At 45.6% G+C, this 24,504-nt stretch overlaps 1 protein-coding gene across 2 annotated transcripts in view; it reads right to left on the bottom strand.

Moving 5' to 3' along the window:
* MnM (myomesin and myosin binding protein) overlaps positions 1-24,504 on the bottom strand; it is a 69,178-nt gene that overhangs the window by 36,448 nt on the left and 8,226 nt on the right. Inside the window, exons 2-5 of one of the 2 annotated variants that reach the window (XM_075681069.1) lie at positions 18,211-18,441; positions 16,813-17,121; positions 8,415-8,581; positions 7,583-7,733 (exon numbers count right to left, since the gene is read on the bottom strand). In XM_075681069.1, the coding sequence (XP_075537184.1) occupies positions 7,583-7,733; positions 8,415-8,581; positions 16,813-17,121; positions 18,211-18,361 (778 nt within the window). In that variant the 5' untranslated portion in view covers positions 18,362-18,441. Of the gene's footprint in view, positions 1-7,582; positions 7,734-8,414; positions 8,582-16,812; positions 17,122-18,210; positions 18,442-24,504 lie in introns of those variants that run through there. The other variant, XM_075681070.1, reaches the window with a different exon arrangement.

Raw genomic sequence — 24,504 nt, forward strand, 5'->3', positions numbered from 1 at the left:
CCAATCACTCCCCTCCCCCCTATATAGCAAACACAGATCCACACCGTTGGTTTTCTATGTCCCAGGTTGGTTCGCTGCTGACGGCTTTTAAGGATACTCTGAAAGGGTGAATTAGTTAACTTAAATATATGTGTGCCCTTTCACTAATGTATATGCACCACGTTTTGCATTGACTGTTTCTCGTTCGGCTAGCTGGTACACGACATCTATTTCTTTCTCTTGCCTTCTTTTGTTTTCCATCGACAGCTTTCCATAGCTCGAAACTCGGTATATTGTGTCCGTCTACCTGCCTATCCGTTCTTTCTGTTACGTCACCGTCACCATGCCGTCGGTGTCAACCAACTTCCTCTACCTCAGGTTCACCATATGTTGAAGGAAGACAAGTCATTGCCTCCAACTACCGCTTCCAACCGAAATCATGACCCTGCTATACGGTATGCAGTTAGGAACCGCACGCGCCAGTAACTATATAGTTCTGGTGCATTTTCCGCATTCAACCATTTGTGTGGGGATTGTAGCCTGCGCGACCCAGACGCGGAGGGTGGCTACGTCTGTGCATGCCTGTCGGAGGCAACAGAAACAAATACACCCAGCCAACATAACTAACTATATCTGTAACTATAACTATAACTAACAAATAACTATATAGTGCGAGATGCACTCGCCGCCGTTGCCGCGCTATGGTATACTCCTGTTGTCGTCACTGCATAGTTTGGAAACATTATAGAAATTAGCAGGATTTTTGCACAAATTTGGTGCCATTGGTGGGAGTACGTGCGGTCAGTAAGTCAGTCTAAAGCCGGAGAAATTTGTGAAGCCTGCTGATTATTTTCTTTTCTTTTAACCAGATTTACGCCACCCAAAAAGCGATATAATCTGCCGTCTGTTGTATACCCGCTCGGACAGGATCTTATAGAGCCAAAGCGCATCGCAAATGCTCGAGCCTTTCGTGCCATTGCGGTCAGGAGAAAACGAATTTGGCGCACAATGTGAAAATTTAGTCGAAGAAGCAAGGACTTCGCGCTGCAGTTTTCATATAACTTGCCTCAGCAACTTAGGATAACAATAGAAATAGATAAAAATTATTGGAGCTCTTTGACGGGAACTTTAATAAGTAAAGCTTTCTGTATGGGGAAAAAGCAAACGTTACAATCGTTCCGATGAAAAATAGACTTTTAGCTGCATTGAGCTCCCTAACTTCTCTCGGCGCGATAATTTGGCCTTATCTGAATGTATTACAGGAGATTACAGCACGGTTTCCATGCTCTCTGCATTACTTCTTAAATTGCGTTGGCGTCCGCTCTTCTGCTTCTTCGTAAACTTTCGTTCAGCGGGGAAAAGCGTAGTATAGCATGACACGGCGGAACTTTCTGTCCAATTTTTCGAACGTATAGTTTAAGTGCGCTGCTCAGACCATGAAACAAGGCGTAGCTTTTCCGTGTGTTGTCGCTCCGCCTAAAAGTCCAACTTTTTTGATAACGGCTTTTCTGAACGCGGAGCTAAGGTCGTAAAAATGCTACGTTGAGTTTTCAGAGTTTCGGAAAGTTTAATAGCCGACTCTCACTGACCCCTTTCGCATGAGCTGCTTGCTTCGCGAAATAGGACTTTTCGTTCATCATTAAAAGCAGCTCTTCCACAATACAATAAAGTTTCACTTTTCATGCATTCCGTTGCATTGGGCTTTATTCCACCCTCTTTCTTTCTTTTCGTCTTCGTTTCCTTTTTTCTTTTCTTTTTTTTGTTCGCGTAGTATCTCCGACATCAGGCGTTTCTCTCTGGTATAAACAGCCATTGCTGTCGCGAACAAAACCAGCTATCACTTAAATGAATGCTACCCTTTTTTTTGTTGCTTTTTATAATTCTTAATACTGCATTTGTTGAGTTTATAGTGCAATGCGCTAGTTCGAAACCTGACGTCTACGACATTTGCAATTTACAAAGGGCCATTCATTTCCACCGGAGACTATTATTTTCAATTCTGACCGAGTAATGTTCAATATATAAAGCATGTCCCAAGCCCTCACAGTCGCCGCTTGAAAAGAAGCCTCGGGCCACCGCAGAAAACGCATCGACCTTCACTAGGGAACTGCTTGCGGCTCGAAGCAATTAAAGATACGAGCGCTTTCAAGCTGCCTGTCTTCTGGTTGCCGAGGTAGACGACTCAAGCTTGACACCTTCTGTTCATTCTTTGTCTTCTTTTACTGCACTTATGCGCCACTTCAGCTCAAAGCTATAACCGTCTCAAAGTGCGCGGAGGCAACCGAAGCAGAGCACTGCCATGAACAAGACAAAGCAAAGCTGCCGGGTCGTGCAAGCATTTCTCTTGCGTCCCGACGCCGCGGGACTTGACGCTGCATGCGAAGGCGCCGGCAAGGAAAGCAGGGAGGGAGGACGTCGCGAAGCGACACGGTTTTCTGCTCACAAGGTCTAGGTGGGCTCTTGCGGTCGCCGATGCGAGGGAACCTTGACGCTGGGCGCCTCCGACGGGACGCACACTGCGCTCGGCGCGTAAGCCTCCCTCCTCGGTACTCGTGTCGATAGTAGCCCGAACACCGTGCGCGCCTTTCGTGCGGCAAAGGCGCGTCCCGCAGGAAACGCGGGGACGTCGACAATACACACAAACACACACAGACGCACGCACGCAAACACTTCCCGCGAAGAACGGAGAGCAAACACAACACGAACACGGTGTTCTCAGACGCAACTATCTATCCGGCTCCGGCCGAGGGCAGGGATATGCGGCTCGCAACAGAGTAGAGAAGAAGGCTTTGGAGAAAGTGCGCGGCGGAGGGGGAAGGGCTTGGCAGCGCGTGGCAGTGGCGGCCGACGGTAGGAGAAGAGAGAGAGAGATGGTCGGATCCCTGGCGCTCCAGAAATAAACCCTGATTCAGGGGGAAAACGGGCCGCGGCTGAAACGCGGGGGTCTGAGGAAGCTCCGTGCTTCGCAGTCAGTGTTTTCCGTCTCCCTCCCCCGGCAGATCGCCCGGCCGCCCACAGCGAAGCAACGGAGAGGTCCTGTTGGGCCTCTTCACGTCGCGAGCCCGGGAGAGCATTCTCCACTCATTTAGATCGCGCTGAGTCGGCGCGTCTCGCTCGTGCGTTGCGCGCTCGGGCGCGGCGTTGACGACTCGAGCCGTCGCAGACCTGTCGCGGATCAGCGAGCACCGACGCGCCGCCGGCGTGCGCTGCGGCCGTGCACGGCGTCGGCGGCTGTGAAGTCTACGGAGATTCGTAGGGGAAAATAAAATAAAAAACAGCGCTTTGATGGTTCTCTCCCCCCACGCCCCACACTATCTTTTCTTGATCGTCGAGATTACTCGAAGCGTTCTCGGCAGGCTTAAATAAGCTTAGACGTCTCGTATTGTGAGTTCTGGCTTTGTTTCCAATGAAAGTGGCAGTTTTATTGAATTCCACTCCAGTGAACAAAAACAAACATCGGATTCTATCTTTGAGTTTATATATATATATATATATATATATATATATATATATATATATATATATATATATATATATATTATATATATATATATATATATATATATTATAGCTTGCCACGAACCAAAAATGCCATGAGGCTGGACCGGAAATAATTTCTGAGTGACGTAATAGAGTGTTGGTAATTTTGTTCGCATGTATGAATTAAACGCTTTGGTACCGTTCTTGACATCTTCCCGGTCGTGAGCACGAGCAGCTAAACGTCTCCAATTGACAGATCGCGAGGTAGCTGCGTCGCTCAGTATGTCTATTTAGACGTTTATTTCTCACGTCGCATGAACTACTAATGTTCAGATCGAAACCTTGCTCATATATATATATATATATATATATATATATATATATATATAGATATAGGGGCTTGTTTACTTCTACTTCCTGTAATGATATTAGCTACCTGACGGCCCTTTTATCTGCCAACTATTCCTCTGCACTAACTTAATTAAAAACACAAGAAGATGAAATTTCGAATGCATGAAAACTGTAGAAGGAATTCGGATGGTTCCTTCTCTCCAAATACGCTGTGTCTTCAGCACATCAGAATATCTGCGTGCGCAGACGGTCTCTGAACACTGCGGAGTTGGCCAAGTGGAGTGAAGAGGGGGTCGTCCCTGCTCACTATTCATCCGATGCTCTCTCACAACTTTTGCTTCCTTGGCCACTCATGTCCAGAGTATGTCGGCAGCTCAATTTCTGTACGGCGAGCTTACCGAGAATGCGATTACTGACGTTGAAAGTTCAATTTAACCGTTCATGCTAACGTTGCAAATCATCAAGTGACCCTAAGGGGGAACGCTCCCGTGTTATCTTCGCCTCAAGGAGAATTTATTCTCCCATGAAATTCATTCCACTGATCTTTCTTTTAGCGTGGAATAGTTTCTACCTAAAGAGCTCCCGCACACTATCGCATTATACGGAGGAAATGTGTGCGCCGGTTCATCGCGCACAATTAGCGTTCTCTCGCGATACATGTAAACACTTAAAAGTCGCGAGTCACCTAAATTGAGGCCCTGATGACTCATTCAGGGCAGCCGCGGCGTAACACGGTCATGTCATCGGTCTGTGGGATGCTTTCCGTCACACGTCAAAAATAACGGTGGCGTTCTTGGCCCGCATCTCGCAATGTTGTTGGGGAGCGTCACCGGGTGCAGACGCCTCTACAGTCCTAGTCGCGGCCCATTTTCTTTTCGCGGGTTGCAAACAAGGAAAGCCGAAAGATACCGGGTGAATCACGTTGCCACGAATAAATTGAAATGGTCGGGAACGCCTGTACGTGCGCGCCACGCTGTCTATCGCACCATCCTGTCAACCGTGGCGTCAGGCCAAACTAAACGGAAGCTAAACGGAAGCGATATGTATCGCGATATTAAACCATTTTGAAGATCAAATCTATGACAGCCTGTAAGTGACGGTGTAGTGGCCACATTACAGGCGCGACAAAAAGATGAAGGCGATGCGGGAGCACGCGGCCTGGCCTGCCTATACGTGCCATGCCGGACTGTCAGTAAAGCAGATGTCAAAATTATACGCGAAAGTTAACAGGTAGGAAGAAAGCGGCGAGATACTCCTTTATGACGCCAAGATAATTCAATATTTGGGGTTTTACGTGCCAAAACCACTTTCTGATTATGAGGCACGCCGTAGTGGAGGACTCCGGAAATTTTGACCACCTGGGGTTCTTTAACGTGCACCTAAATCTAAGCACACGGGTGTTTTCGCATTTCGCCCCCATCGAAATGCGGCCGCCGTGGCCGGGATTCGATCCCGCGACCTCGTGCTCAGCAATGACGCCAAGAGCTGCTGCTTTGTGGCGTCCTTCTAATATTTGCGTTATAAATCTCAGTCTTTAGCTATACGCAGACATACGGCATGGGTGTTAGTGGGTGCACGAAAGATGCAAATCTGCGAAGAGGTGCTCAAAAGTTCTCGGCCAGCCCCGCTAGCAGGTGAGAGAGCTGTGAAATTTTATTTATTCAAAACACTCGTATACAAAGTTCTATCCACACAACGTCGTTTTGAAAAGTTCAGAGTTCGCAAAAAGAAAAGTAATGAAAAAGAAAATAGAGCAGCTCGGTCGCTTAAAAGCTTATGCGAGAAGGATTGCGTTAAACTTGGGCCTTTTATTTCTTATTTTCATTTTTGCTGTAACTATAGCGTGTACTGAACAAGTCGTAATGAAAAAAGTGAGAGAGAAAGAGAGAAAGAAAACTTGTTAAAAAAATTGTACTACGTGTTCCCTGGTAATTACCTAACTTAAGAAACGCTAAGGGGAACGAAACATTATTTTACATCTTCACTTGCAAGTGACAGCAATAATATATTTTTTGTCATCTGAGCATCAGTGTTGCACTGTTATGTATGTTTTATTGCAATAGGGCCCCGTATTCATAAAAACGTTCTAACGCTGAACTTTTCGTAAGAGGCAATTCTAGCCAATCGTAGCGATGGATATATCATTACCGAAATGGCAGAGTACTAATGAAAGAAAAACATTGTTCCCCTTAGTTGATTGCAATATAAAATCAAATATAATAAGAATACTGAAGCTGGTTGAACGTGACAAACGTTAACAAAACAGAGCAATAACTGTATAAGATTGTTGTACACAATATTTTGTGTTTTTATGCCATAATGTGCTTTTTGTTCGTATTACGTGGCCCTGTATTTCTAGTTGACGTTAGGAGAAAAAAAATGGAGTTAGGCAGGAAATGTAATGCCTAGGGTAGATAACCTGTGGACCATTAGAGTTGGGTGCTCAGGGAAGGGAAACGCAGCCTAGGACTGCCGAAAACTAGGTAGGGTGATGAAATTAGGAAGTTTGTAGGTGCAAGGCGGAATCAGCTAGCGCAAGACAGGGGTGACTCGTCTTGTAGTTAACATAAAAGCAAGCTGGTAATGACATTGCTCTATATATATATATATATATATATATATATATATATATATATATATATATATATATATATATATATATATATATATATATATATATATATATGCTGGTCAACTTTGGAGTACGTCAGATTGCTGAGCTCTTGTAGGGGGGCGGAGTCGTATTGAGGACGATGTCGTAACTTAGTTTCTGTTCTGCAAATGAATAATACTTCATTTTGTTTAATTTGGTAAAATAATCCGCTGATGCACCACTGAGGCAAACATTTGCGATAAATGAAGGGATGAATTTAGAATAACAAAAAAAGATTATTACGTCCAGTCTGTTTTGACGTGTAACTTAGTACATACAAATAAAGACACCACAAACAGCTCAAGATTGTGAAGTACTCACTTGATACTAAGCTTACCTGCGTAAACAATAAGCTTCCTCTCATTCGCATCCTCAGTGCTATTTTCAGGAATTTTGGACATTGCCCATTCGGCTGCCTGCCGAACTTCACGACACTGCATCAGCGTGGCTGAATGAATAGTGCTTTGAAATAACAATATTGCAAAACGCCGCCAATATTTCCACAGTATTCAATTAACAAGGTCGAGAGGGTACACCCTTTTATTAGCACCCGCATTTATTCCACGTATATATACTCGTAACGTCTTTGCTGCGTTATAGCACAGTTTTGGTCAAAATTAAAACACTGCTATAACGCAGCAGGAAAGTTATCTATAAGTACTGTAAATGAGCAAGTTACTAGAAATATAATTTCAAATATCAAATATCAAACATCATTGGTGTAGCATTGCGGTGAAGGTCAGCAGGTTTCCGGAGGGGCAATGTCTAATATTCCTCGGTATGCATTAACGTAAGCCACAGGAAGTCGATGTTTCCGACAGCAAGAAAAGTACTACTGATTTCAGAGCAGTATCGTATAGGCTCTGCGCTAGTTGCGGAAAAATAATATGCAACAATTGCTCCCGAGAACACGGTGTATGGATTGAAAAGGTTCGTGCAACACTGCCATGTTGGAGAATTAAGTGTCAAGACCTGTTGAATCGCGGGTGCAGCTGATATTGAGCATCCGGCACGTAGCAGATGCAAGCGTGTACCATGAAAATTTCCTTCTCCTTGAATCGTCAAGGCATGCGATGGCGCTGTTTTGTCACCACCTCCGTGTTTGAATTGGTCGCTCACCGGGTGGTCGAACAATCTTGGTGCCCTCGGGCGTCTCAAGCGGCTCGCTCACACCAACTTCATTCCAGGCGTAGATACGAACCAGGTACTCGTGCCCTTCTTCCAAGTCCTGTATCTGCGTCTTCACGTTCGGGGCGTTCACTTGGCTAACCTGCAGCAGTGTGTGTTGTGCTTGAGTGGTTGCGTATCAGAACTAGAGCACGTGGTCTCGGAACTGTTCTAAGTCCCTGAGCTTTTTTTTTTTAATTTTATGTGGATATAAGTATCATCATTCCATTTTTTTTATTGCGCTGAAATTAGCTACAGTGGGAGCGTTGTTTCACACGTAACAACATCCGAAATAGTGGGAAGTTGCTGGCCAGATAGAACCCCGAAATGCGCAGCCTGTATTGGTTAGATAAGAAAAGAGCTCCCTTGATGGATGCAAGACCACTATTTCCAGAGTCAGTTAAGTAAGCTGTCACTTCACATCAACATGGATTAAGCTGAGGTGCTAAGCATTTGCGTGCTTCATGCGGCCTCGAATTTGGTAAATGCACACTAAGTGAAAACATAACGCTTGGCTCTTTAAGGTTATTTGAATAATGCAAGGAGATGCACGGTTCTTGTCTGTTTGTTTCATGAAAGCGTGATATCTTCAAACTCTCTTTTTTTTTTACCTTCCACTGTTGTCTCACATAGAAGTTTATTATTGGTTTTTATTATGCGGGGTTGCTCTGCGTGCCATGAGCAGCCGGATGCTCAGGTTTGTCTGCCCACATATCTATGCGTTTGGTTTTCGAGGCAACTTATTGTGAGCTACACGATTGCCAGCAAAATAGAGACTAATCACCTCCATCCAAAGTGTCCTCCGCGGCTCCTTCACTGCGACCACGTATCCGAGCACCGGACGACCGCCGTCGTACAAAGGTGCCGTCCATTTTACGTCCATGGAGAATGGTCCCGTTACAACCACGAGCAGGGGAGTCGAAGGCGGATCGGGTCGCTCGGCTGCTAGGGCTGGAAATGAATGAGCGCTGATTACATTTCACACGCAGCAATTTTATCGAGGGCCGCAGCGCTCTAATTTATTGATCGTAAGCTGGGATACATACCGCAAGAACGACACAAGGACGAAGCAGGAACACGGGACGAGCGCTAACTTTCAACAATTGACTTATTGCAGCTAGTAAGCATATATATATATATATATATATATATATATATATATATATATATATAGTCACTCAGAAGTCACTGCAACAGACACATTGAAGATAAAGAAGACAAGGAAAAGGAGTCATGTGACTACTATGCCAAAAACTCAAGCTCTTTCTTAAGAAAGAGCTTGAATTTTTGAATGTGAAAACTTCTTCCTTGCTAATTTATTGAATTAAGAATCGTACATTTCCACAAGTACTTATATACTTTTCCATTTCCATATATTTTGTCTTTTAGTCACTATCTTCTTTTTTTTTGTTCTTTCCAAAGCACTTAATTCTCTCACCTATCATATTGTACCGTGCAAAGTAAATGTGAACTCTTTAGCGAATACGTGTGTGACGTCATCTTGCAAAAATGCTACGCAATAACATAAGGAGTTCCAGAATACGGGCTCATATGTTTTATGGCGCCGCCGTTAATTGCATGGGGACTTGCTTTTGCACTTAAATTAAGGCTCAGTAGCCGTCTCCGAGGAGGGAGAGAGCAATTGTTGTTGATATGAGGAAAATTGCGCTATTGCATGTCAGTCGAAGTTGAAGTAAATAAATATACTTGCACGTAACTCAGTGACAACACTTTTAGTATTCCACAATCAATTTTCACGCCTGCTATTGCTTCTTCTCGTATTGGAGCCAGGTGATTGTGTGAAATATTTGACGAGCCACTGAGTGGCAATATGTACGTCAAGTACTCACTAATTTTGTCTTAACTACTGATTATAATTCGTAGCTGTTCCCGTGCGTCGCTCATTTCGGTTGCATATAAGTGCCATTTACGGAAATGGAAAACAGCGAACGCGGAGGGGGAAGTGCACCTACGGGAAGATCGTATATCGCGCCGACGCTGAATGCTAGTTTGCGTCAATTCCGCTTGATGGCAGCACCATGTCTGAGGCCTGAAGACTTGCTGCCGACAGTTAGTAATGGCCGCTTCTGAAAGAGGGCGCACGTGCGGACTTCTTTGTACGCTAGTAAATGCCAGGAAATACCTCGCGTAAAAAAATATAAACACCTTCGTATATGGGTAAACTAAGGCAATAGATATCTGGAAACACAGGAAAAAACAATAACAGTGAAGGGGAAGAGAAATGCGGGTATAATGAAAAACAGAGCGCTATGGGGATACAATAAGTACGAGGTGCTCCGGGCTATGCGGAATGGTATCAGGACTTACATTTGGAAACGCGGATGCTTGCTTGAAATCAGGGGTACAATCAGGACTCGATGGCAACCAAATATCAGTGGGAGGCCTCGCTTTCGGCGCTAACGGGAAGACTACAATTGAAGTTGTGCAGGGTGATATGGGCTGGACAAGTTTTGAAGGGAGGGAAGCTCACAGTAAAATTAATTATGAAGAACGACTGAGGAATAGGAAGAAAGTAAATGGGCTGGGAGAGTGTTCAGGTATTTGTACAGGAATAACATTGATTCAAAGTGGAGGAAAAGAACTAGGAAGCTTACCAGCAAGCATGCGGCCTGTATGGTGAGCAGGCACGTACCCAGGATTTTTTTTCGGGGAGGGCCCAACCCAAGGTAACCTGACTGTGCAAATGAGCGGGGCGGGTACCTTTACTACTGTAAATGAGAATAATGCCAACCGTTCGTTATAAAACCGCGTAAACCCGCAAAAGAGAAATAAAATAGGGTCTATCTCACAGGTGTACGTCTGTGAGATAGACCTCTAGCTCCTTTGCTTGACAAACAAGGAACCACATCTAATGGACTAGCACAGGAAAGAAGCGCAGGAAGGACACTGCCAAGAACAAGTAAACAAGCGAAAGTGCAAAATAAATATTTGCAGTAGCGCTTTGTTTTAAAGTTAACTCTGGAAGAAATACACATAAATATATATTTGCGGAACAATCACAGTTCTTTTGGATCCCTCGTTTACTGCTCTACCAAGTTATAAGTGCCAAAACCAACTCGTATTGTTATCTGGGAAGTTGCGTAACGAAGCGTGGCGGCCAGTCCGGTACAACCGCGTAGAGCGCAGGACGGTGTGGTTCTAGACATGTTGAGCCCACCGCGGAAGGTTAGAAAAAGACCCACAGAAGCATAGCACAGAAGTGACTACGACAGGCGACTAGACTGATAACGGTAGAAGCATCATTCAAAACACACGGAATCCTTCTCCACTTCCGGCGGTGTTTTCTCTATTTCCTTTTCATATAAAAAGATGTCGATCCATAAATAGTTTCACAAGTAACGGTTACATTTGATAATTTTCGTTTTTCCTTCCTATTATGCTGTTGCCTCGGCTCTGTTCCTTAGCTCGCTTAATTTCTCAACTCCTTGCGTCTCTTGTGTCCAGCTGCAAATTTTGCATGAAAAATGCTGCACAATTAAGGAAAAACCAGACAAAGTAACGAGTGGCATTGATGTTGCTTATGGGTTTAACGGTTTTTGCAGAGTTTGATCATGGACGCTGTTTCGCATGATTTTATTTTCCACCTTACCTAACCTATATCACGGGTATATGGTTTCAAGGATCTGCCAGCGTCGCGACGAGCCGTCACTCGAGGAAATAATGAAGCAAAAGGAAAAGTTAAACGCAACTGGCATTGTCTCCGGCTGCAGCTCATTCCACGAGCATACAGACCAGCTGACTGCGAACTGAATCCCTTTCCTGGTCGCTGCATCAGTCTAGACAAAGAAGATTCAACTAACAGTGTAACATCGATGCGCGTGACCGTTGCAATATATGGTGACAACTGAACGCATCTCGAGTTAATCGCGCCGGCACCGAATCGATGAGAAAACTGTCCTTCACACCTAAGGAGAAGCCGATAACTACCGCCATCCAAAAGGAGTGGAAGAGGCAGCAAAATGTGGACCGCCGAATAGCTGTCAAGTCTCAAAATTGATTTGGCGGCGCTTTAAGAATGTGTGTGAAAAGTGGTGGCGCGGGTGGGGTGGGGGGTGGGGGGAGGGGCTGGGTAGGCCGTTTAGTTACGGGGGGGGGGGCCTCTTCCCGAGCTCCCCCCCCCCCCGTGGGTACGTGACTGATGGTGAGCAACACAGCAACGAAGAATGTCAAGCGGAAAGTCAGAGAGGCTGAGGTAATATCATGGTTGGCGGCAATGGCAAAGAAACCTTCCATGAGCAAATACTTAAGAGGAAAAAACGAAATCAGGAAAGAAACAAGTTACGATAACTCATAGGGAAGCTCATTACTTTTTGAAACGAGATCGGGATGCCTTAGAGCACGCATCTATAAATCGAGATATAAGAAGGAAGGAGAAGCATGTGCTTGCTGCGGTAAATCTAGGGAAACGATGGAACATGTTTTATTAGAATGTGAAGACATCTGCCCAGTGGTCGATTTAGGTACCACTGACCTCCTTGAAGCCCTTAGGTTCAGCGAGAGCACGGGGAAAGTAAAGATGTCCGTCATAGAGATTAGTAAGAGGCGATTGGAAGAGTGGTGGAAGAAAAGTAGGGAAACGACAAAAACAACGGAGGCGTACAAAAACAAAGTTCACAATAGGGGTTCAGAAACTTTGCTTATGGGAATTTATCATGTCTTAGTTTTTTTTTTATTTCTTAACATAAGTAGGACATTAGGCAATAAAATAACAATAGCTTGGTGGCGCAACCGACCGCCCCGTTCGAAAGGGGACGCTTATAACGCCCATCCCATTGCCGGTTAAGGCTGCCGCTGTCTTCTCGCAGCCCTTCGAACGCTCAAGATATTTAATATTTTCCCGTGGTAAGGATGTTTATATTCGAAGTGATGAAGTCTGCGTTGCTTTTGCAATGGACACGCTCAACGTGGTTATGTCGTAGACAATTGCGTAATCCTCCTACGTCAGTACAGGATTTCTAACAGTACGTTCAGTGTCTTGCTCTCAGTATAGCAGAACATTTCAGTTCATAAGAATAACAACGATAAATTAGAAGTAAGTGACAGGTCAATGTTCGACATAGTGCGGTAAATTTAACTTTGACGAGGTTTCTGATTCAGCTAGTTGTAAATCTTTCAATTTTTTCTGCTTCCGTTAACCTTCACGTAATCACAAATTCAATTGATCCTACTACATATTAAAAAAATTTTCACCAAAGAGGGATAAAAAAAGAAGGAAATGAAGGGAGGCTAACCAGACTTGCGGCTGAACTGCTGTATATGCTGTGCTGAGGCAGGAAGCTAAAGGGATCAAAATAAAGAAAGCCTGTCGGTTAGAGCATGAGAGCTTGCATAACGGCGCGACCTACACCTTTAAGCTCGCACACGGTATGTGAAGGAGGCGGCGCTCCCGAGGAGCAGCAGGAAGTGATTGGTGCACTGAGATAATTTCTTCGAATTATACCATCGTTTCTCGTCATTAAAGAAAACTATTTTAGAAGGACTATTTCGCCGTATTGGATAAAAGCTTTCCGTTCCTAAAATTCTATCTTTGGGATCCTTCTCTGAAGGATATTGTCATAGGAATGTCCACACAGTCATTGATCATATCATAAGAAGGCAACAAGCACTTACACCACCGTTTATTGCATAACGAGGGTCTAGGATCCGGCAACACTGATGCCTTCAGGTAGCATGTGTGGGTTTATTGACCGGTTGCTTTCACCCAAAAAGATCACGGTCTCGTGACGTCTGCGGCAGAAAGGATGTTTCACATCCGCCGCCAAGGTTTCTACTAGGAAACATAAATACCCAAGAAAGTGGATGGGGAAGCGGCGCCGCGGTAGCTCAATTGGTAGAGCGTCGCACGCGAAATCCGAAGGTTGTGGGATCGTTCCCCAGCTGCGGCAAGTTGTTTTTTTCATTCCCTTTCATTTCCATTAATTTATCGTTTCTTTATTTCATTTATTAAGCACAAGTAATTTCCCCTATGTTGTCCTTGGTGTCAGTGTTTGTTGGCTTCTTATTATATGACTAATAAAAATCGGGCTCCTCGCTTAACCCCCTTTGTTCTCGTTTACACAGTCATTGAGAAATTTTTATTTTATTCATGACCATTTGTTTGCTAAATTATTAAAACATTATGCTATTTTACTGATCATTTAATCCTATCGAAATATTTCATTAGAGCTTTTTCTGACGACAAATTCTATCCGATTCCTGGTCAATCCTTCGTGGTAGGTATCAACCATATATAGCGGCAGACCAACCAACCAATTGACTGATGAGCGGCTTGAGAGGCTCCATTAGACAGTATACATTTCGCAAACAACTTCGTTGTTAATTTGAAGAATAAAAATGACACTACTTGCATAACGAATTTCGTGCTTACGAGATAACGAGCCTGAAAGAGACATTGCCAAAAGAAAACTCAGAGGATACGTCAACATCTGAGCAAAATGGCATATATGCATGTTATTGGGAGTGCCAGCGCCTTTTTTCGGTGCCTCCGCGGACAGAAACATGTGACCACCTCGTGGTTTCCAGCAAATCTCAGGCTTGTCACACTGAAGTTGCGCTGTGATGGTTGGTCTTGGCGCTTATCTCGTATATCATAGCCTGTTGATAGGCATATGAAGTTCGCACAAATTTTTTGTGTTGTGGGATTCACAGACAGCTACAAAAATAGCGAAAGATAGAAGACAAATCGCAATCACGGCGATTTCAGTCACTCAATACCATAGTGACTCGACCATTGAAAACCTTGGATAGCTGTTGCTTGGCTGGAAAACGCACGTTTGAGAATTCTGATAGTCTTATCTTCTGAGGAGGAGAAAGGCGCCCATCGCGTTTTTTACATCACAAGTTTCACTGTTCACCGAGCTCCTGCAAGCAGCAGTGCAAGGCCATTGACGATGGGATCAAACATTGAATTTAGGCCACCTGTTATATCTGATGTTCCCTCCACTGTGGTGGGTTATTCGACGTAGCTTTTGTTGTCTTGCTATCATCAGCAATTTGAAGCAATATTTGTTGTCGTTCAGACCGGCCTTTGCTGCTTGTTTTACGACCATCATTGTGGGATGTGCATGCGAATGACAACAATTAATGAAAAATAACAAAAGTGAATAGGAGTCCATGGTTATGGTCTCGGGGTTTTGATATCACCGTTCGCAATTTGCGCGAAAATCTATATCCCAAAGAATATACGCGAAAATAGCAAGATGCAGTCATGTCACACTCGCCAAATGCTTTTCATCGCGTGTGTGGCATTTCTTTGTGCTTTGAATGGCCAATATATGTAGACTTAATATTATTGAATCACGTTGTTCTCGCACATACGTAATGTGTTATGCGTGAGCCAGTATTTGTGATGTTTAAAGGCGTCCTAAACGTATCCCTCGGGCATAGGAAGAACACGCAGGCCGCGAATAGCATGGGCTGTTGTTAACATCTCAGCCAAATTTGCAGTTGTGCGCGGCGCGTGGAGCTCGCAAGCAGTGTGAGAAGTCACCTTTCTATAAAAGACTCTCTTTTCAAACGAGGCGTCCTCCTCATTCGCTTCTAAGCGGCCGGCGGCTTGCACACGTCGTCAGATGCAAGATTCCTATAGACGGATGCTATTGGCGTATATATAGCTGACATCAATCACGAAGGATTTTTGAACAGTCTGCTCCTTCCTACACTTAATGTGCATCTTCACTGACGTAGTTTCATAAACAGGCTCAAATAAGCGAAAATTTGCTTTTCAATTTTGATAACAATTGCATATTTCCGGCAAAGGCCGACAATAATCTGCTCACGCTCCGTCATGGCCGCCCGCTTAGGCATTAAACTTTGGCCACCACTTATCGGTGCGGTAGCCGTTGGGTCTCGCTAATTTCGATTAGTTTTAAACACTCGGCTAGCCTCGAACCACACGAAGTTTTAGTTCAGACCACACGTACGCTTGCCAGCTCACGCTCACTCCTGGCCGCTCCTGGCCAAACGCCTTGGTAGACATCACTTCGTATTCAGCTATTCACAGCGCTTCAAATTGCGTAAATTGGATGTGACTATACTATCCGTCGGTCATGCTGGTGCAGGACAAAAGCTGTCCGTACCACGTTGCCTGCACTATGCGCGGGAGTGTTGCAGCCATGTGGTGCAAAAAGTAAACGCTGAGCATATACACAGTACACACTGCAGATGCATGTAGCTGCGGTTTGCTACGTAGCATAGATACCGCAGCCGCCACACGGTGCCGTGTCGAGCCCGCTCCCAAAGCGCAAGCGGCTCCCTGAGGACAACCACGTTTGGCGCATCGTAGGTGCCAAAAGAAAATAGTGGCATCTACATGAGCATCCAAAATCAAATTTGACATGCCAGCCATGGTGACGTTCAGTAAGCAGAGCGCTGCGGGAACGCCCCCCTATACCGAAGTCTTCGCAGTGCAAGGCACTGAAGAAGAAGCGGGAGCACCGTAAAATGGACCAGAGGCGATTTTTCCTTCATTGCCAAAAACTCCGCTCCTGCTGAACGCAGAGAAATACTTTTTGCTGCAAAGTATTGCTGAAATAGTTCAGTTCAACTTCAAGTGCATTTCTTGACTTCCATAAAACGTGCTCCAGGGCCCTTTCAAAGCTGAAAAAGTGATTTATGGAGTGTAAATTTACTAAATCACTGAAGGACACTGATCACACATTGCGCGATAAATTTCTCCTAGAAACTGCAGATTTACATGCCACGGGCAAAGTTTGCGCCACCGGTGGCGCTTGCTGGACGGGCGCACGGTGCATATAGGCAGTCACAGAGACGTCTGAATTCGAGGAATCGCAGTCACACAATGGGGGTTCAACACTGACTCTGTGTCCTTCCCTGCTTGTTTTGATGTATGCACCGTTTATTTTATGGTGTGTCAACCTAGGTAAAGGTTGATTTGCTCTTAATCTTCTTATACTAGTTTAGGCGTACTTATGACGTACGCCTAACTTATTCCGGCTACAAATGTTTATTTACGTTTAGCACCATAGAGTTTAACGTCTTCCTTTTCCAAAACGCATTGACCCGTAGACGAGGAAAACAAAAATATCGAGACAGTTAAAGTCTTGCAGAAGAGAACCAATAGGTGATTGATGAATTTTCCATGCTCGCTGCACCCTGGCCCGTCACAACTATTATTTCGTCGACAACGCCTCCTTGCTTACATTCGTCTTCTCGCAGCTGCACAGGGCGATCCGTCTCGAGGACGGTGGTGAGCCCCATGGAGCTCCTGGCCAGCACTCGAAAGCAATGCTCGGAACGCAAGTCCAGATCACGGATGACGTAGCTGGTGATGTCGGCATCCAGAATGACAACAGGCACCCAGTCCTGGTCGGAAGGGTCTCTCTTCTCGACGATGTACGACAGCGCCCGGATTGCGCCCCTTGCCGGTGGTCCCCAGTGTAGTGTTACAGTATCCGGTGGTATCACGTTGATGCCCCAAGGTTCGTCGTCGGTATCGGTTATCCCAGAGTCTGCAAGGGTCATAGGAGAGGAGTCGTATACCATAATTTCCTGTGAATTCCTGCCCCCTTTTCCTCTAGATCTGAGCATCACAATATTAATCAACGCTAGCTGTTCTGGATCTCGCAAAAAAAGAAAACATTAGGAAGGACCAATGCCCATCGCTATCCAAGAATGCCTTAAGTGTGCTTTGAAAGGCGGTTATTTGTAGCAATATTTTGCACTATGTGTTATCAGTGGTGCTCTCCGCAACATCGTTTCTTACCCGTACGCGGGAGCCAACTAGTACTTAGAGCGCCGATTACTCAAATACCAGTTCGCAACCCCTGTGCAGCGTCTCAAACGGCATCGTCCGTGTCGTCGACCAGAGGCGCAGTGTCTCAACGAGAGCGTCTCAAAACGCTAGCTGTCACGAGAGGTGAATACCAGAACGCTCTCATTTTCACCCTACCAACCTGCGGTACCGCATGGTACCACCGCATCCTAACAGTACCCGTGCCAGCGCATCAGACCGGCGCCGTTACTAACGATGCTACCATTATTACCGATACCACCTCACAATGGTACCGTACCACCGTGCGGTTTATACCGTTGTGTTAAAGTGCACTATCTTCGAAATCGAGCCACAAGAAAACGTTCTATAGTCCCAAGAAATCGCGGTTAGTTTCGAATGAATGCTAAACACATTAAAAAGATATCAGGATGCTCAAATGAGGCATACTGGAAACCGAAACATGCTACCACGTTTTTAAACCAGCATTCTTGCACACTAATACTATTCGCGTTTACAGCATGGATATACGCCGAGTGCAAATGAAAAATTAAATATGTTTTTTTTTCTTTTGCCAACGCCTATCGCTTGCAGAGAGAAAGACATCATTCTGCTCTGCCTGCCATACGTTAACACATTGTGCAAAAGCTGCCTTGGAACTTACTTCGTTTCCCTACACCTCGATAATTGTAGCGCCTCCTCAGCTCAGCTGTGGTCAAATTTTGAAATCGCCCCATCCTCACTCTTCTTGCATATATTTTCAGGAACAATCGCCAGCGAACACGCTGCTGAGAAGAGCATTTGGTGGTTCTTCCATCTCTCTCCTTACCGTGCAAGTCAGCCGATGAGGATGGCTCAGAATGATCCGCCATGTCTGATTTTTCGTCTTCTATGCTCCCGTCGGAGGAGGCTACATCGACGGGACCGTTCTTTGTCAGTTGCATGTTGTCGTCTCGTGCCCTCGAAGCCCAGATGCCCATCCGGCGGCCACCGGAAGCCACATCAGCACTCCGACGTCGTGGCTCCGCGCATGCTTTCAACTGAGTTCTCTACTTTGGTCCTATACGAAAAAAAAATCAATTCATTTCAGCACAGTCACATCCACAGAGGCGTTTATAAATGTGCGGAGAAATGCCCCTGGCGTGCCACATGGCATGATAAATGATTTTTGCGCCAAAGCCACACGCACAAGAAAGGAGACAACACGGACAATAAACAAGTTTTGGCGCAAAAGTCATTTATTATTTCAGATAACCAACTAGCCCAGCAGTTCTCTTCTAAAGCACATGACATGCTCGATACAAATGGATCTTAAATCCGCTAGCGTGTCAATGGCTTGTAAACTTAGCTATGGCACTGTTTTGAGGATAAATTATGCAGTAAGTGAGTTGTAGTTTCGGGTACCATGGTCTCATTTACCGAAAGCAATCTTATGTTGCAAATAAGGTACGCTGCAGTGACCATAGGATGGTAAGAACTCGAATTAGCCTAGACTTGAGGAGGGAACGGAAGAAACTGGTACACAAGAAGCCAATCAATGAGTTAGCGGTAAGAGGGAAACTAGAGGAATTCCGGATCAAGCTACAGAACAGGTATTCGGCTTTAACTCAGGAAGAGGACCTTAGTGTTGAAGCAATGAACGACTATCTCATGGGAACCATTAAGGAGTGCGCAATAGAAGTCGGTGGTAACTCCGTTAGACAGGAAACCAGTAAGCTATCGCAGGAGACGAAAGATCTGATCAAGAAACGCCAATGTATGAAAGCCTCTAACCCTACAGCTAGAATAGAACTGGCAGAACTTTCTAAGTTAATCAACAAGCGTAAGACAGCGGACATCAGGAACTATAATATGGATAGAATTGAACAGGCTCTCAGGAACGGAGGAAGCCTAAAAACAGTGAAGAAGAAACTAGGAATAGGCAAGAATCAGATGTGTGCGTTAAGAGACAAAGCCGGCAATATCGTTACTAATATGGATGAGATAGTTCAAGTGGCTGAGGAGTTCTATAGAGATTTATACAGTACCAGTGGCACCCACGACGATAGTGGAAGAGAGAATAGCCTAGAGGAATTCGAAATCCCACAGGTAACGCCAGAAGAAGTAAAGAAAGCCTTAGGAGCTATGCAAAGGGGGAAGGCAGCTGGGGAGGATCAGGTAACAGCAGATTTGTTGAAGGATGGTGGTCAGATTGTTCTAGAGAAACTGGCCACCCTGTATACGCAATGCCTCATAACCTCGAGCGTACCGGAATCTTGGAAGAACGCTAACATAATCCTAATCCATAAGAAAGGGGACGCCAAAGACTTGAAAAATTATAGACCGATCAGCTTACTGTCCGTTGCCTACAAAGTATTTACTAAGGTAATCGCAAATAGAATGAGGAACACCTTAGAATTCTGTCTACCAAAGGACCAGGCAGGATTCCGTAAAGGCTACTCAACAATAGACCATATTCACACTATCAATCAAGTGATAGAGAAATGTGCAGAATATAACCAACCGTTATATATAGCTTTCATTGATTACGAGAAAGCGTTTGATTCAGTCGAAACCTCAGCAGTCATGGAGGCATTACGGAATCAGGGGGTAGATGAGCCATATGTAAAGATACTGGAAGATATCTATAGCGGCTCCGCAGCCACTGTAGTCCTCCACAAAGAAAGCAACAAAATCCCTATAAAGAAAGGCGTCAGACAGGGAGATACGATATCTCCAATGCTATTCACAGCATGTTTACAGGAGGTATTCAGAGGCCTGGAGTGGGAAGAATTGGGGATAAAAGTTGATCGAGAATACCTTAGCAACTTGCGATTCGCTGATGATATTGCCTTGCTTAGTAACTCAGGAGACCAATTGCAATGCATGCTCACTGACCTGGAGAGGCAAAGCAGCATGGTGGGTCTGAAAATTAATCTGCAGAAAACTAAAGTAATGTTTAACAGGCTCGGAAGAGAACAGCAGTTTACGATAGGTAGCGAAGCACTGGAAGGGGTAAGGGACTACATCTACTTAGGGCAGGTAGTGACCACGGATCCGGATCATGAGACTGAAATAACCAGAAGAATAAGAATGGGCTGGGGTGCGTTTGGCAGGCATTCTCAAATCATGAACAGCAGGTTGCCACTATCCCTCAAAAGGAAAGTGTATAACAGCTGTGTGTTACCAGTACTCACATATGGGGCAGAAACCTGGAGACTTACGAAAAGGGTTCTGCTGAAATTGAGGACGACGCAACGAGCTATGGAAAGAAGAATGATGGGTGTGACGTTAAGGGATAAGAAAAGAGCAGATTGGGTGAGGCAACAAACGCGGGTAAACGACATCTTAGTTGAAATCAAGAAAAAGAAATGGGCATGGGCCGGCGTAATGAGGAGGGAAGATAACCGATGGTCACTAAGGGTTACGGACTGGATTCCAAGGGAAGGGATGCGTAGCAGGGGGCGGCAGAAAGTTAGGTGGGCGGATGACATTAAGACGTTTGCAGGGACAACGTGGCCACAATTAGTACATGACCGGGGTAGTTGGAGAAGTATGGGAGAGGCCTTTGCCCTGCAGTGGGCGTAACTAGGCTGATGATGATGATGATGATGACTCCATGTGCTCAAAGGGCTTTACTTAGAAAACATTGTAGGAAACGTACGAGGGAACACTCTCAGGTAACTAGGATGTACATGCCATGGGTTGCAGGAAAAAATCAGTGAAAATTTCGAATAATCAGTACCTTATCTCTCCTTCGCCTTACTATTGCTGTTTGTTATGACTAAGGTATTGCTTACTAAAGTGCTACTTACAGCTCCTCCGATGAGGCAAGCCAATAAACCAAATTTAACGGGCTTCAAAGGCCCACATTCAATTCATTATTTCCCAGGCAGAAAATGTTCCTGAACAAAATGAAGTGTTATCTCCACTCCCCCCTCCCTCCCAGACGTAAAAGAAAAAAGAAACTAGTGATCTGTTTGATTGGTTGTGCTTAATACTTTCAGACAATAAATGGGGATCGCAAAAAAGAAATCATCGGCATATACGTAGTTATGCTTTTCACTTAATTCTACAAACTGCATGGCGCGGATGACTTCCACAAACGTAGATCATGAAAAATTCCTCGTCACTTTTTCGCAATGCATCGCTACTCAAGATATTGTACAAACAACACATGGTTAATACGATTTGAAGCGTTCACATGTGTAAGAATCTACTCGCACATTCCACAAGCACATTCATTTCTGTACCTATAACATTACGGCCTAACAGAAGCTGGAGAATAAAAAGTCGTCAGAACTACTCTCCCGTCCGCTGTCGATGGTAATGCGCTCGCACTGAATCAATATAGCCATACAACATAGGGCCGTCGTCGAAAGGAGTACGAGTTATGTATGAGGTCTGTATTGCAGTGCTACTCCTCTTTAGCGCTCATTTCTGAACACGCTGCGCCATCTAGGGAAATGCATCATGTAACCGCACAAAAACAAGGGACAAAGAAGGAACACACAGGACAGGTGCGGATCCGCACCTGTCCTGTGTGTTTCTTCTTTGTCCCTTGTTTTTGTGCGGTTACATGATGCATTCCAATAACGACCACCAACTAGGCCGCTTATCCCTGTTAAATATGTTACCATCTAGTGAGGCTGCCGAGAAAGCCACGTGGCCTCCAAGACGAGAAGCGTGCTGCGCCGCTGCCTTCCAGCGCTGAGAATTGTACTGTCGCTTGCCGTACAGTCAGTGGCGCAGATTCAGTGACACAACTTGGCGAGACGTTCATGAAGAGCAGCGCATACCCAGTGCGGTCATGGCGCAGCTCGCTAAATCGTTGACGTGAAAGGCGTTCATTGAAAACCAGCCCATATCCCGTGCATTTGTAGCGCAGCCTGCTAATGCGTCGAGCTTCTGTCCTTGAGGAACCCTTGGAACGTGGGTTCGATTTCACTCAACATCGGATAAATTTAAAAGATCTTGTTCGTCATTGTAGAGGCGGCACATGCGTTTGCAGTGTCGTGTATACCTAGTAACCCAAGGTTGCATCAAAGAGGTTCAGGGAACACCAGCACTGACCGATACCCACTGCTCCAAGTCGGCGTCAAGGAGTTCCTCGAACAGCGATCCCCGTAAAGTGATTGAAGTACCATAAGGATGCTAAAAACTTAATTTTATTCATTATGGTATTATGTTCTATCGGTTATGCTTGTACTGAGGCTTCTAGCGACATTATTCATGAATGAAGTGCACCGTCCTGAGTGACCACTAGTCCAGTGCATTCTCCCACGTGCACTCTCTCCCTCTTTTTCTGACATACAGTGTAGGGTAGGAATCCAGACGCTCATCTTGTTGACCTCCCTGCCTTTCCTATCCTTGCTCTCTCTCTCCTTTTGTGTGGCGAATTCATTTATTTATTCCAGTGGGCCTCATTGGCCTTGCTATAAGTTGGAAATAAACGTAAGCGCGACTCAACAATTTTAGTACAACTAATTAACGCTATAGGACATTTGGCATACATATGTGGCAGCACTTCAAGAGTGAATACGCTAGGATAGTTCAGCGCCGTGTTTGGATCGGACTGCTGGTACGATCTGTTGGGAACTCGGCGCTGACGCCCGTGGTTGTACCTGGGTCGCAAGCCCCAAGGGTAGCGTTGGCCTGGCGGCCTGGGGTACAACTGGAAGCATCCGAAGGTCCCGGCAAAGCATGAGTCGACTCGTAACAACGAAACAACTTGTTTATTTTAACATCGCAAAGAGTTGGCGGTCAGGTTTGACCGAAGTAGAGAGACGGGAGAGCACTTCACTCAACAGAAGAAATCGGAGCCCTCCTTTTGGCGTCCGGGGGCAGCTGTTTTTATACTCTCGCAGTTGAGGGCAAGAAGGAACCCCTCAAAAGACGAGCATGTGAATGTACAATGGGCTAATGGTGACGCACACTGTCGTAGCGCTGCCGTAGCACCATGTTGAGCACGATCTCGTAGCACCCCGTCGAGCACGATCTCGTAGCACCCTGTTGTAGCGCTGCCGTAGCACCATGACTGTAATGAGAGGATGATCCCTGCTTTGGCATCGCCTGTTTCGGGCACAATGACTGGAATGAGAGGATGATCCCTGCTTTGGCATCGCCTGTTTCGGGCACAATGACTGGAATGAGAGGATGATCCCTGCTTTGGCATCGCCTGTTTCGGGCACAATGACTGGAATGAGAGGATGATCCCTGCTTTGGCATCGCCTGTTTCGGGCACAATGACTGGAATGAGAGGGTGATCCTTTGCGGTCGCATCGCCGCAGTCGCGCCTGGAAACACCTGCCGATGAGTGTTGCGGCGACGACGATCGGGCCAAAATGTCTGCCGCCCCGCCGCAGTCGCGCCGGCAAAACCACGTGTCGCAGGCGAAACGCAACAGACCGCCCCGCCGGGGGAAGGAGATCCCGATGGACAGGGGACTGCATCCGCTGTCCGGAGGGATGTCGCTCGATGATGCTCATAACCGAAGTCGGGCGTCCCTCGACGTTTCTTGAGCGCAGCGCACAGAGAAGGCCTCGTTCTCTCGTTCAGGTTCGCACGGGACACTGCAAAGTGACTTCGGGAGAGTTCACATTTTTGTTCTCGTTCCCGGCAAGCGTTAGAACTACGCTGAAACTCAACCGCTCAGTCAGCAAGCACGGCACAACCCTCACTAAGCCCTGCCAGGCTCTTTCCCCTTTTTATACCACTGCCTAGTTCCTTACAGAAGTCTAGCATCACTCAGAACGCGTCCACAAATTGAAAAATTGCACTAGAAAGCATATCATCACTTTGAAACACTAAACAAAAGCAATATGTTAAAAAAAATCCTGCCTCAGGAAGAAAAACATCAGTAACAAACAATTTTGAGGCTGATTCCTACGTTAGGAGCTTCGACTTAAGCCATCGGCGTTACCGTTGAGACTCCCCTTTTTGTAACGCACCTCAAAGGAATATTGTTGTAAAGCGAGGCTCCAGCGCAGGAGGCGGCCATTTTTGGGAGAGATGGTCTGCAGCCATTGGAGAGGGCAGTGATCCGTCTCAATGATAAACCTCGAGCCGGCTAGATAGCATGACAATTTCTGAACGGCCCACACGAGACACGCACACTCTTTCTCGGTGGCGCTATACGCCTGCT

Source organism: Dermacentor variabilis, chromosome 2 (assembly GCF_050947875.1).
Source record: "Dermacentor variabilis isolate Ectoservices chromosome 2, ASM5094787v1, whole genome shotgun sequence".
Lineage (NCBI taxonomy): Eukaryota > Metazoa > Arthropoda > Arachnida > Ixodida > Ixodidae > Dermacentor > Dermacentor variabilis.